This window comes from Salarias fasciatus, chromosome 6 (genome assembly GCF_902148845.1).
Source record: "Salarias fasciatus chromosome 6, fSalaFa1.1, whole genome shotgun sequence".
NCBI lineage: Eukaryota > Metazoa > Chordata > Actinopteri > Blenniiformes > Blenniidae > Salarias > Salarias fasciatus.
Window position 1 is genome coordinate 8,013,791 of NC_043750.1, and position 15,320 is coordinate 8,029,110.

Genomic DNA, 15,320 nt, shown 5'->3' on the forward strand with positions numbered 1-15,320 from the left:
AAATGTCATTGCCGTGCCCTTGTGCATCAGCCGGCTGAAAACCAGCCCAAAATGTGTGGGCGCTTGTCTCCGCGTGACGAGTTCAACAGTTTCAGTCTTCCTGCTAAAAAACTGCTGCTACGGGTCGTGGCTCAAGTTGATTCATCAGAGCAGATGTAAAACACTCGGCTCTAAAAAGTTTAAAATATCGACTTGGTGCTCATTTGACTTTTAATCTGCACTTTTAGCGTTCACTTTCAGACTTCGCTCAGTTTTGTTTGAAAGTGTCCAGTCAACCAAGGCTGAAAATTTGCTGAGTTGCTTCCAAACTGTGTTGCGTTGTTCTCCAGGGCAACCGAGCAGGATTACATGAAGAAGAGCTGAGGCTGCCACTCTGTAGCCAGTATGTGTGTGTGTGTGTGTGTGTGTGTGTGTGTGTGTGTGTGTGTGTGTGTGTGTGTGTGTGTGTATTTTTTCTTTCCGGGAGGGAGGAAGCAGATGTTTGTCCAATCAATGGCTGACCCTAATCAATCTGGCCTTGCTCGCACAGGCACAGAGCTGCCTGTGGAGTGGCTATATTTAGACACGTAAACAGTTGCACAGGCAAAGGCATGACGGACACACACACACACACACTCTCTCACACACACACACACACACACACACACACACACACATCCATACAGTAGCAGGCCTGTCAGCACACACTCAGGCACACACAACGCTTGCAAGTTCACAGGCAGACGGGAACAAGGAGCATGTTGTCACGCAACATCCGCAGTCTGTTGTCACAAAAACACCACAAACCTGCAGCTCGTGCAGCCATAACCAAATGCATTGTTAGAAATCTGTGAAATGTTTTGAAATCTTCTATATTTAGTGCATATTTTAAGTGATCGCGGCTCATTTTAAGGCGCTAACTCAGGCGGCTCACGTCTGCCTCCACTCACAGTTTAGGTGTTGCTTGTTGTTTTGTTGCACGAGTTGATGTTGGTGAAAATACGAAGAGAATATAATGCCGTACTTCGCCTCTGACTTTCAGTCAGAGCTCAACAAGATGAAAGATTGAGGAATTTTCAGCTTCTCTTGAGTGTCTTGATGACGGAACTTCAGATGAAATCCAATCAAATCCAGCTTTATCGTCTTTAAACTGTTCATACAACAGCAGAGCAGACACTGGGCTGGAATTCCAAACACCTGAGAGACTTACTGATGAAATGTAGTTAAATATAATGACTTCATGTTGTTTAAAGTAGTTCTAGAATGACCTTTAAATTCAAACTGGAAAGTTTTCTTTAGTTGTAGCCAAACGGTTGGTTCCAAAAATATCTAGTTTCAAGGTGAAACCAGTTTTAATGAAATGTTCTGGATCAAAATCCTGAGAAAAAAACTCCTGTATCTTCAGCATTCTGCATGTTTTTTGGCACACGGGCCTGATGTTTGACACCCCAGCTTCCACTTGGGACTCGAGGATGAACTGATGTCAGAGTCGGGAGTTTGGTGAAGCTGCAGTGTTTCACCGGTCAGAAGGGACGCTGGCTGCCGGGGCTTCATTTAGCAGCACGTTGGCACCGTGTGGTGATTAGAATGAGACGATATGACGTCCTGTTTAGAGAGTGATTCAAATATTACATTTATAAAGCGCTTGTCATTTAAAGAAATCTCAACATGCTACAAGTATGAAGTAAAAAGACACAGTAAAACTTTTAACATTGACATTTTAAAAGAAGAGTCCCGGCCATATGTGTTTGCTTCTGATGTGGGATTGTATGAATGTCACTGAAAATGTAGTAAATGGTTTCCCATAGAAACGCTCTGTCAGCAATAAAGTGAACACTCAGCATTAGAATTTTAGAAATCAAGTGAACCCAAAGCAAAATGTGTGCTTTGTTAGCAGGCACAGAGACGTTTGCAGTGAGTTCTGCTCCACTGCTTCTGCTGTTTGAAGGGAATCGTTATCGTCTTTCACCTCCAGTCGTGTTCAATGACTCGATGTCACGCAGCCTTAGAAAACACAACGTGCCTCGGCAAGCTTCCTCTCCACGATTGCATGACTGATTTTATGAACTACAGAAGGAAATTCCTTTCTCCCCTTCCGAAAGAGGGCAGACGAAAACACACAGCTGCCAGATCGCTCAGCTTTGTTGCAGAGAAGCGAGACCTCTGGTGGAACTTGTCACAAACCTGTTGGCTTACACCGTTTCCGCGCAGTCGCTGCACGCCAGGGCTTCCCTTCAGGAGATTTCCCAAGGTAGCAGGCAGCAGCTGTTAAAATGAATCTGTCAATGTGTGGCACATGTTCAGCGAAGGAGCCTGATTGGTTGGTTTTCAGAGCGTCGAGGTTTCCTTCGTCGTGGCTGCTTAGCGGCTGCTCTGAACTCCAGTAGTGACAACAGAGGATCAGGAAACGCATCAGTACAAGAAGTGGAAGTAAGCCCGACCTATCGCAAGTCTACTAAAGCCAAGACACATCTGAGCCAGTTAAAAAAATAAAGCTGATTCAAGCGGAAATGCACTTGATTCAATTTAGATGTTATTAATTTAGTTAAAAAATGTACCTGATCCAGTTAAAAATGTACTTGGTTTAAATTAGATGCTCTTTTTTCAGCTAAAACTAGGACTTCTGGGCCCTAATAATTAACATGATTCACTCACAAATGACCTTGATTCTTTAGCAGTTGTGTAGAAATTTCTGAACTCTTAAACCTTAATATTCTTAAAACTGTCTGATTAAAGTTGTATTTATCTTGCAGATTGTGTTCAGATGAGTTTATAAAGACATCAGTCTTTGACACTTTCTTTACTTTCCTTCTTTTTTGGCTCCGTTTCATTCTTTATTCTTTATTATTGTCTGACCTTTCCAGCCGCCGTCGTGATAGCAGTTTTAATAATGTGAAATCGCTTTAATAACAGGATCTATTTTTGCATGGATTAATGAAACGATCGCAACTGAGGGCTCATAATGTGAAGATGAACACGCTGGGTTAAAGTTTTATTAGAAACAACCGTTTTGATGGGAAGAGTTTTCCAGACATGCTGAATGAGAAGGTGTCCGTTTTCTGATTAACTGGGATAAAGAAAATAGTCAGTTTTGCAAGTGATTTGACTTCATATGGAAGCTGAACGTGGATCTGTCAGCGTTGTATCAGGATGCACGGAAACTGGCGCCTTTATCCCCAAGAAACGCTGTAATTTAAACAATCGTGGCTGAGAAACGTCAGCAGCTACCTGCTGCACGTTGTTCAGTAACCCGGATTAACTGTACATACTGTGCACACAGTGCATGTGATTTTGGGATTACTTCAGCACAGCTTCGGGATTACAGTTTTGGGCTAATGTATTGTTTGAGGGATTTAGGATCGGACCCTATGACACGCATGAAAGTATCCAAATAATATAGGAACCAGTTCTGGGGGAGATAAGTAGAGCGGACTTATCTGGGGCAATGCCAGATTAATGCATTATTAACAAACGGGTGTAATCGTGTTGTCCGCGTTACAAAGTGAGCATAAAGCCATCGGATCAATGGCCCGTGTTTGTTGTGGGTTTGTTTGGTCACAGCAGGGAGGAACACACGCTGCTTTTGACTCTGGGAGCCTCATCTCCTGGTACTTGTTGCATTTTGAATTCTACACCAAGCATTCAAAATGCAACAAGTACCAGGAGATGAGGCTCCCAGAGTCAACACCCGTGTGTTTTCAACTGTACGTCGTGGATTAGGACTGAAAAATTCCAGTTTAACCATCAAAATAAACCAGATATGTGGAGAGACTGTGTATTGTCACAAACTGGATTGGTTTGCTGTATAAATGAAAAATCCAAAATATATTATAACACTGTAAACAAAGCAGTAGATTTCAGTTTTGATGATATTGACCTAACTGTGGGGATCTCCATCAAATATATATATATATATATATATATATATATATATATATATATATATATATATATATATATATATGTATATATATATATATATATATATATATATATACATATATATACATATATATATATATATATAAAACCCATAGAAATGATGCTAATTAATTTGAAACTTCACCGTGTAGGTTTAAAAATGTTTGTTCCTGACCTCTGTTGTTAAATCAGGCTCGCAGGCACCGCATCAGCTACCTGACAAATTAACATAATTAATTCATAAACATGACCATTCATTCCTCTGGCCAGTAGGTGGCAGTAATATAATTCCCCCTGTGGGATTTCTTGCAGGTGAAGCAGGAAGTCAAGTCACGCCACGTTCAGAGTGTTAGCGCACATGACCAACTATTAAAAATCCCAATAAAACTAATGTACGATGTAGATACGAGTGATGTGAATGTCGATATTTTCACAAAACCAAACATCTACAATGGAAAATAACAACAATCTCAACAAAAGCTAATTTTATCAAAACTTAAGGTAAAATACAGTGAAAGTTCTCTCATAGCGGCTGCAGCATGACTTTTGAGTCAGTGCTAGCCTGGCTGGTGTCTCAGATGTTGTGTCTGCTACTCTTCAGAATTTAGCCTCTTGCGGCTGGTTTGAGCCTGAAGTTTGATATGCCTGATCTAAATCTTTAATTTCTGAAATCTGCAGTTTTCAGGGTATTCATCCTGAAATGATCATAAATCACGAGTAATATTTGTATTTTAATCCCACACATTTGCATGTATTATAAGTACAACTGTCAGACGTCTTGCTTCTCTCACTGTTGTCTGCTCTCACACAGCTGAAACTGTTCAACATTCAGAATCCATTCTCTTTTCTTCAAAAGCTTCTCAGTCCTGTGAAAATGTGTTTTCTTGGTGAAATAAAATGTATAAAACTGCAGAGATACATTTTGAGGTTTTAAACAATAATGACAAAAAATAAAAAATTTCAAGTCGGCAAAAACAGAACAAGAAGTAGTGGTCCTGGTCCCAGTCCAGATTCTCCTGGTCCTGGTCCAGATTCTCCTGGTCCTGGTCCCAGTCCAGATTCTCCTGGTCCTGGTCCCAGTTGTGGTTTTGCCAGTCACCCGCTGTATCAACCCAGCTGGATTGTCTGTCCATATGAATGCCATGCTTCAGCCTTTCTCAGTGTTTACAGCATGTTGTTCTCTGACCAGGTGAGCAAACTGCTGCAGACATAAATCAGAGGTAGACAGAGTCAGAGACGTGTGCATGGAAAGAGAGAATCCTGGAAGAACCCCCTGAAAATGAAGGGTGAAGAATAGCTGGCAATAATCTGCTGTGTGTGTGGGTATCATGGTGCTTTGGACATGGTCAATAGGCAGGATTATGCTCTGCTTCTGAGCGATTTTTGGATTATTTCAGCATGGCGCCGGGATTATGTTTTCAGGATGAAATGGGATAAATAAGCTGCTGACTGTGCCAACAACTGCGCAGTTCCTGGAGGACGCGATGCTAACATGTTTCCCTCGTCTCTGGTTGTTTTTCAGACCTCCCAAGTTTCTCAGACCCTCACATTCCTCTAGTGGCTCGTGAGATTATGCAGCGAATGATCCGCCAGTTCGCTGCCGAATATACCTCAAAAACTACTCAGGACGACCCGCCCCTGCCCAACGGCACCATGAAGGACCAAAGCCTGCCGAGAGCGGTGTCTCTGGCCCCGGCCCCCAGCTCCTCGCCCGGGCCCCTGCCGGCGCCCAGCTCCCCTCAATCGTCTGCCTCCTCCTCTCCGTCCCCGACCCCGGGGCCGTGCTACAGCCCCACCTCCTCCTCCTCCGCCATCGCCATCGCCGCTGCTGCCACCGCCTCAGCACCCGCCTGCACCCCGAGCAGCAACGGCACCGGAGCCAGTAACGGCGGAGGCGGAGGAGCCGCGGGAGGAGGAGGAGGCACTGCCGCTGCCTCTGCACAGAACCCCGTCCTCAGCAAGCTTCTCATGGCCGACCAGGACGGCCCGCTGGACCTGACGGTGAAGAAGAGCCAGGCCGATCCAGAGCCGTGCCAGCAAGGTGAGAGCAGCCGTTCAGCTAGCCCGACACGTGGCTCTGACGCCACGCTGCACCGCATTCACCCCGTCACACTTCACATTTATTTCTTTATGTTCCCACATTTATTTCTTTATGTTCCAAACAACTTCAGCACAAACCAAATCAGTTACCACAGCGGTCAACACTCTACTAAATCAGGAGAATTCAGATTTATTTTGTAACAAAAATTATACTTTGGTAACCAAAATCATAATGCTCCATTTCAACCATTTTAATTCCTTTTTCATGCATTTTTTTGGGGGTTTTATTCGCTTCTTACATGTTCCAGTTAACCGGTGTTTTCGTGTCAAATGGTGCTGTGCCGTCTGGCACCTCACCATTCGATTTGGTAACACTTCAACATGCTACAATTAGATTATTTAACCATTATCATGACTTTCGAAGCATCTTTGTGGCTACTCCATACTTTAAAATATGGTACAGCTACTTCTTATATTTCTCAGTATGTATAAACAAGAGTAGTCAAACAAGTCTTCGCCAACGCTGTTCATGGAGAACCCCTGTCTAAAACTGAGTTATTAGAAATTCTTTTAAGGACCCCCAAGCTATGGTTCACGGACTCCAGGGGGTCCGGGGACCCCAGTTTCAGAACTACTGCCGTAATACTGTTCCTGTTCAAACCTTTGTTTGTTGTTATACCGTTTTAAAAGGCAAATTCAAATAACAATGAGTAATTTCTCAGTCTTTGTTAGTTGTTTGTGAAGTTTTGTGCTCAGATCCTGAGCATCTCCTGGGGGCTGAGGCCCCTCATCCCCCCAGAAACCTAGTGACCCCTGCCTGCTGCTCACTGATCCCTGAGCAGAAGCAGGTGAATCATGGTGAATCATGTGATAGCAGTTTGGCTCTTTCAGAGTGATTACACTGAATTTAATAAGTAACACTGCCCCATAACGTTCTTCCCTCCCCCCTCCCCCATATTCAGAGAGCGCGGCACAAGTTGCCAGTTTGGGAGAGTTCACTTGATTTTGGACAGCTATGGGGCGTCGAGCCTGTGGCGTACGGAGCACCAAATGCGTCTCGCTCTTCGCCAGTGTGTCGCGCACTGCTGCCAGGATGGCGCATGGCGGTAGCCAAGGTTAAACGTTTTTGGCGCCTATATGGGCATGTAATGACGTTCACTCGCCAAATGCGACTGGCCACACCACCTGTTTCGATCGCTGTACTAAATAGTATTTCATCAAATCTCTTTTCACATTTTCAAATCACTTCACAAACTAAACCACAAAGTTCCAAAGATTATACTAATTCTAACTCCATCATCACCTTTCTCATTGACGTCCTAAGAGAATAACATCGTTAGCGTATGAAATAATTATCAGAAGGTTTTTAATTAAAAAGCCTGATCAAAACAATTAACACTATTCATCCCATACTATATATACATATATATATATATGTATATATATATATATATATATATATATATATATCACGGTATATATATATATATACATACATACATAGTTTTTTTTTTAAAATATGGGATCAAATTAGACACAATTGTAAAAAGAGAATTTTTGTATAGATATTCTAAACTCGTCATTTGAAGATGTGTTTTGATTGGCATATTAAATCTCCGTATATATAATTCATTGTTGCAGTAGCATCAAGCAGGGGGCCTCATTAGGGGGAACCCTGACATATTGTTCCTGATATCGACCCTCTCTGGGAGCCCCTTTTGAGCTCGGGACCCTGGGTAATTACCGACCTCACTCACCCCATTGAAATGCCTTCAAACCCAAACATGAAGGTGGATCATTCTTTAAATAAGCTCGTTTGAAAGGGTTAGAAAAAGCAGCATTTGTTTTCTTGTGTCAGGAGATGCATTCGGATTCTATTCTTAAACAGGTAACAGGGAACCAAATTAGTTTTTTCGTGTCGTGATTGAATAATTTCTCCTTTTAACAGCAAACAGCTTCACATCAGATGATGAAACTCATTTGTTTTCTCTCTGATTGGATATAAACAAGAAGATAGCTGCACGTATTATTTCATTTCCTCCACACAGCCTGAAATTTAACACTCCTCCTCCTGTTCCTGAACACATCACAGAAAAGCCATCATCTCTGAGCGGCTCTGTGTCGAGCTCTGAAATGTAACCCGGCGCACAATCTCCGTTTAATCAAACCAAACCAGCGGGAGGTCGACTTTTTGATCAGCGAGCGGCGGCTGCAGGTTCCGCACATGGAGCTGGGAGTTCGACCCACATCCAGAGCGTGACCGCTCAACCCCTCTAATACCAGCTTTTTGGAATCTGCTTACCATAAGCCTCCTTAATTTTGACAAAAAAAGGCCGGGGCGTTTCCGCTCGTCCTCAGGCATTATCTCCCTCTGTCTCGCTCACTCGCTCACGGACCTGAAACACCAGTGACAGAACTCAGGCTCCCATTATCCTCAAAGCTTTGACTTAAGGTCCAAAGACATTTAACAGAAGAACCCAAACAACAAAACATGAGGAGAAGCCACAGTTGCAGTTCTATTGAGCCAGCTGTGGCTCAGTGGGGAGTTGTACGCTGCTCCTTCAGTACTTTTCACCTGAACTCATCACACTTCACTCGTTTCTCTGCATTGACCCATCCTTCTTCTAGGATATGGTATTGAGACACGTCAAGGTGCTGTGGAGAAATGATTTGGGGGTCAAAGGCCTTGCTCAGGGGCCCACAGTGTTGACTTATCAGCTGTGGGATTCAAACTTGCGAGCCTCGATTTGACTACTGCCTCAATGTGCGAATCGGTCCAGACTGGATTCCTCCATGAGTTTTTCTTTATACGTTATCCTGGTCAGTCTTCGATTTCAGACTCTCAGTTTATGGACTTCATGCAAACCTGTTTAAAAAAGCTCATGTGAAGAAACTCGGGTGCCAGGTAAACATGCTATATGCTAGTACAGTGTTGAGGATTGTGATAATACTTGTATGATTTGTAATCATCACAAACACAGAGATGATGTTTTCTTGTGCTTTAGCATCTGTTCTAGCAATATGGAAAGCTTCTGTGTTGATATTGTAAATATACTTCTATTGTATTTTGCAGCCCTTGAAGAAACCTTGACTTATTTGTTTTGAGGGGAAAGAAAGGGATTCACTTCTGAATGTTTGGATCAGAATTTATGCAACATATTATATATATATTTGTAATAATCAGCATATTATACAGTGGAAGATGATATTGAGTGAGGTAAAGGTTTCTTGAGAAGAGGGTATACTCTCAGGTTTTACCTTCTTTTAAAGCATTTGAGAAACTCCCATTTTTGATTTAGAAGCATTCCATCATTGTCGCATATTTTCTGTATAATTTAATCAGTTATCAATGCTGACAGTGGATTTATGCAGTTCTGACTGAAAACAAAGTGGTTATAGGCCATATAGCCAGGTTTACCCTGGACAGCTCCACTGGTCACAGCCCCAGACGAACACCATGGTCACATGACTGAAGGCTTCCAGCTGCCTTTCAGCAAAGGCCACAGCAGCCGCCAGCGTCCTTTAGTGGAAGAGTCTTTAACCAAATTGTCCTTTATTTATGAGTAAACTGGAATCTAAAAGCAAATCTGTCTCACTGCGATGGCTCTGGTGCTGCATGCATCGTGTTATGAGGATGTTTGAAAAAGGAAGAAAGCCTTGCATCGCGAGACTCTTGAGAGGATCTTAATATGTTTTTTTTTCTCTCTATTGCAGTAATAACAAGCAATCACTCCCGATTGTTTTGTCTGTGCAGACCCTCAGTCATCCAGCTCATGTTCTATCAATTAGTTCCAACACAGCATTGTATTAAACCAATCACTGAGACAAACACACAGCACACCGCCTCGTCTGATCCGTGTGTGTTTGGGTCACGGTACGTTGGGAGCTCGGTCACATGGTGTCGGTGTGAGTTGCAGTTCATGATCAGTTTAGAATTGAGGGCACGTTGCTGCATAAATATACACAGTGATGAAAAAAACCTTTATTTGTCGATGAATCTTTAACACAGAGCAATCTGCAGCTCTGGCTACGTCCAGCAGTGTGTTTAGTGGCAACAAAGCACGCTAATATAGACGAAGCTGATAATTAAAATGTTCATTAACTGAAGAATCGCCTCATTAGTGTGATTTGTTATATGGAATTGATCGTGATTGCTATCTCTGGGTATTACTGTGTGACTTGAATGTGTTTTGTAGGAGATTAATTTTGGAGACACACAAACACGACCTTTCTGTCCTATTTTCAAACTCATCACGAATGTGTACTTATGGGCGTTTACATTTCCAGATTAATTATTTCCCACTGTTCCACATAATGACTGTGTTTCCTCTTATTTAATATCACCTAATGTTTTTTTTTCTTTTTTTTTTTTTCTTTTTTGTCCGATTAAACCACAAAAAGCTCTGGAAGATTAGCGAGGCCGCCCAGTGTCGATGGATTGTTTTGTGGGTTAGGAGGGTCAAAGGGTCAGCTGCACTTTAGGGATTATATGGACCGATCATCAACGTGGATTCTGCGTGTTTGTCAGTGCTGTATTTACGGTTTTTAGAAAGTGAACCGATAGGGATTTAAAGAAGTTTATTTTAAAGCACAGCCTTTCCCATTAACCCTGTGTGATTCTGCAGATTGCTAATACATGTAAGATGGACTGTGTATCGACACAAATCTGTCAGTATGGCACAAATACAAGCACAATGCATAAAGATAATTTGCTGTGCTGCAAAGGGGAAAAAACATCACATGGTTTTTCTCCGTTTTTCTTTTGAGATCGTAAAGCTTAAACCACTGGAACTCGTCTCCCCTTCATCATCTGAAATCGAAAGTACAGACGTGAAAAGAGAAAGGTTTAGACATGTTGTTCATTTTTTTCCTTTATTTACAACCTTTTGACTGGTAGTGGGTCTCTTTTATTTGGCAATTGTTTGCTAACTTGGTCTTTAGGCCCCATTCCCATGACGTTTCAAGTAAAATGACTTTGTTTTTGAAAATGCTGCATTTTCTGGTTAGCTCTGTTGTTTGGCCTTCTCTTGAAAACACACAGATGCATGCAGGGAACACTATTCTACAAACATTAACAGCTGGTCTTAAAAAGTTGCTTTTTCATCAGCTCTGAGTGTCACATGAACGGAACCCCAGAACACAATGAAACACAACAACAGTTTTGCATTTTCTCTAGAAAACATTGTCATGTAGTTTGCGCAGAAGATTGAAGCTTGTTGAAAATGAGACTCCAAAAAACAATGATACCTTCAAATGAAAGGTGAACAATATTGTATTTAATGTGTTTTTTTTTTCAATACTCAACCCAACTTTATTTATTAAACACTTTAAAAGAACCAGCGTTGCATCGAAGCGGCTGTGGTTCAGAGCGGTCGTCTCACAATCAGGAGGTTGTTAGTTCGATTCCTGTCTCCCCCAGTCTGCTTGTCGAAGTGTCCTTGGGCAAGACAGTGTCCTTGCCTTGCGTGGCAGCCGCCTCCACTGGTGTGTGAATGGGTGAATGTGATGATGCAGTGTAAAGCGCTGTTAATGCAGGCTAAAAAGGGCTGTATAAGTGTAGTCCATGAACCGACAAGAAAAGCTAAAAACAAATAAAAGTCCAATAAAACTGTAAAATAGAATGAAATGGTGAGACTCATACCAGAGCAGAGTCTCAAACTGCGTTAAAAGCCAAACAGTAAAAATGTGTCTTAGGATCTCTTTTGAAAACGGACAGTGAAGGCGTCAGAAAACACAACAGAAAGCCTCAGAACGGGCATCTGTTGACTTCGTCTTAACAAGCTTTTAGCGTTTGTTAGCATCATGGTTAGCACAGTTAGCATCATCTCATAGAAAAAAATGAGTCTTTTAAAAACTGCTTTTTTCACAGATGTTTGTTTAAAAACTGACTGGAACATCTACGTCTTGGCATTACTTAGGCAACGCTAACTGCTAATTCCTAAAATGCTATCTTCTCACTGATTCGTGACGAGTTTTTAGTTTGATAGAGGACTGGCTGGGTGAGTTCTGATGTGCTAATTCTGAGACAATGTTTGTGTTTTGGTTTGGTTTGGTGTAGAGCTCATACATTTAATGATTATTATCAGAGACTTATTTTACCAATCCACTCGTTTTGCCACTAAATTTCCCGCCGACTTCCTGTTAAGGGGATCCGCACACATGTGTGTGTCGACCTCATTTGCTATTCAAACATATTTGCAAATAAACTGAGATTTCACACACAGCATGGCACCATATTTCCAAGAGTTCATTTTGTAATGTGTCACAGAGCCCACCTGTTCTGAAGCATGCTTTCATTTTTCTTTCCCGGCTTTACAGAAAATAAGACAAAAATAGATTAATATCTCATGCGGCTGTCCGAGCTTTGCGTGTACAATCTGATAATGAACATGTGCTATCTCATGCTACATGCAAAAATCTCTTATACCAACTTCAGCAGAGACAGAAAGTAAAAGTTGTCAGAGGAATTAACATGTATTAACATATAGAAGAGTCGGCTGTGTGTCCCCTGAGTGATTTTTCCCATAGGTTCAGGAATATGCTATGGTTGCCATGGGAACTACCTCTCTGCACAGGTTAATCAGATTTTGATTGCAATTCAAAACGTTGTATAGGAAGGCTTCAAATGAAAATCACAGACGTCAAACTGGACTGAGGGACGGAAAAAAATAGACAGAGATAGACGTGTGTGTGTGTGCGTTTAGAGGAAACTGATCTTGTCTGGTAAATAATGTCTGAAAGCTCTGCGATTGTAACCAACTATTACCGGACTAGATAAGCTGTTAACACGGTGGGTTTTGATGTGCTAATACCGAAAGCTGATAAATTATAGATTAGTTTCAGGTTGTCTGATTGTGCAATCGGAGACGTATGAAACATAATCAGACATGTGTCTTTCCTCAGATGGCGTCCTGGACCTCTCCACCAAGAAGAACCAGAGTGCGGGCAGCCCCAAAACCTCGCTCGGCTTCAACTCGGCGCCCGGGGCCAAAGGGTAAGACGTGGGGACGGTGGGACGGGGGCGCCGAGAGGACACTGAAGGCTGTGTGGGAACGAGGCCCCGGGCGGCCATGTCCACATTCAGCTGCCAAACCGCAGCCGGCCGTCTCCGTTTACTGCAGCAAACAGTGATTTCACAGGCGGAGATAACGATCGTCACATCAAGCGGGCGATAACTCAGCCAGAGTGGCGGGAGGCGTAACAGGGCGCCAAAGACAGCCTGTGGGCCAAAACCCAGTCCGTACAAGAACACCGAGGCTGAAACCTGCTGAACTTAAAGTCCTTCTTCCACTGAAGGACAGACTGCTGGAAACGCCCTCGCTCCCATGTTCGTTTCCCTGCGTTCCCCATGGCGTGACTGGATAGAGTCTCCACCAACACACACACAATGAACGGTGTCAGACGTGTCTTTGGCGGAAACTATTGCGAAATCAAGATTTTAGGTCTGACGAGTCCTCAAGTAAAAGTCGTGAAGAGCCAGCTGAGGTTAAAAAGTCAAAAAACTGACACAATAATGAACACAAACATTTACAGAGGCGTGATCTATCACTATATTTCATATTTTTAATGGCAAACACTGGCGTTGCAGTTTTGTGTGAAAGGTTTTGGTCTGGACTCGGTCTCGAGCCTTGAAGGTCTTGGTCCTGACATACTCTGGTCTTGGTCTGGACTCGGTCTCAGGTCAGGTGATCTTGACTACAGTACGAGTAAACACCCTGAGTCCGTAGTGTGAGCTGTTTGATGTGTGTCAGATGTGATCTTCTGTTTGTCCTGAGAGATTCCATCCGTTTCATGTTTTTCCCGCAGCAGCTGAGGCCGCTGCAGTTCCACCGTCCACATCCTTCCAACGCAGCATGGCGTTGCTGAAGAGCTTTGTCTGGTTTTCAAAATGCTGCATCAGTGTGAGAATTTAAACATACTTAATAATGGTCAGGATGCCCTGTGTTATCAATGTTCTCAGTTTATAAAATTGACAGTATGGATGACGGATGGTGACATGATACAAACATCAGTCAGACCTTTTCAGTTTAATACATAAAATACAAGTTGGTCCTCATAAATTCAGTCCTTTACGTGTTATTTAGACTTTATCTTAATTATACATTTGACTGAGAGGAAAGTTACTGTAAATGGTACAAATGGTTTCCACCGTTGGACAGAGCCAAAGCCTCTCCAGAAAGTAACATTTTCACACATTTACACGAAATCCGTGCATCTTCCCAAACTTCCACCCTGGCAATAAGTTGTATTTTCAGTGGTTCCGAGCAACGGAAGTTTGTTTTCACTTGAAAACATTGTTGGATAAGCAGGTATAAATCTGTGTGTTTTCAGATACATATGCTGTTGTTTTAGTTTACAGACAGGCCTCATCCCCTTTGCCCAAGACAAGAAGTCAAGACAAGTCGCAGTGCCAGAATGAAACCTCTGGAGCTGGCTTTAGGCGTTAGCAAGCTGAAAACACCCCAGAAGGTTCTGACCAATCAGACAGTCCTCCACAGGCTTGGTCTCCATCTCGTACCTGATACAGTTTATCTCACAGTGTGGGAATTGAGGGGGGTTCAGGGAAATGGAGGGATAATCATAAAACCAGGGTTAGGTTAGGGTTAGCCCTACCTTAAACCCTAACCCTAACCCCTCCCAACAGGAGGGGTCCTCATACAACCAAGTGTAATGGACAATAATAATAATGATCATGAACGCTTCAGAAGCCTTCAGTGTAACAACAGCAGCAGGCGACATATGAAGACCTACATGGTGTTTTAAATAAAAAGCATCTGGTGCAGGGATGTTCAACCTGCGGCTCTGGAGCCACATTGGGGCTGTTCAGCTCCTATGGAGCGGCTCCGTGACACTTTCACTAAAACACAGCATTTAGTTTTCGTTGCTTTGTATTTGTATTCCACAGCAGTGATTTCCAAAAAATGGTCCAATCGCCAGGATCAAAACTGATGAAATAAGATAAAACAGCTGCAATAACCAGAAGAGCTGGAATTGATCAAAATAAGTGAAATAGCTAAAATATATTTTAAAAAATATACAAAAAAACAGGAAAACAATCAAACAAAATAATTAAAATTGCTAGTTGAGCCTTTTTTAAAAAAAAAAATAGGGAAAAGGTAAAAAAGAGGAAAAACAGAAAAAGGAAAATGGGAATGAACTGAAAGAAGGTAAAAGAAGAATTTGTTTTTTTTTTTTTAATTCAGTCAAGTAGTGAAAAAAGAAATAAAGGGAAAGGGGAAAGAAAAGGAGGAAGTAAGGAGAAAAATGGAAAATGAAAAGAAAAATAAGAAATGAGGGGGAATAAAAAAAGATGATAAAAAAGGAAACAATAGAGAAAATGTTAAAAAAATGTCTTGTCTACCTGAAATTGCTTTAATTAT

At 42.2% G+C, this 15,320-nt stretch overlaps 1 protein-coding gene across 2 annotated transcripts in view; it reads left to right on the forward strand.

Annotated features, from left to right (window-relative positions):
• The window catches only part of lcor (ligand dependent nuclear receptor corepressor), an 83,524-nt gene that overhangs the window by 62,063 nt on the left and 6,141 nt on the right, over positions 1-15,320 (forward strand). For both annotated transcript variants that reach the window (XM_030093921.1, XM_030093922.1), the window contains exons 5-6: positions 5,423-5,941; positions 12,844-12,934. In XM_030093921.1, the coding sequence (XP_029949781.1) occupies positions 5,423-5,941; positions 12,844-12,934 (610 nt within the window). The remainder of the gene's footprint in view (positions 1-5,422; positions 5,942-12,843; positions 12,935-15,320) is intronic.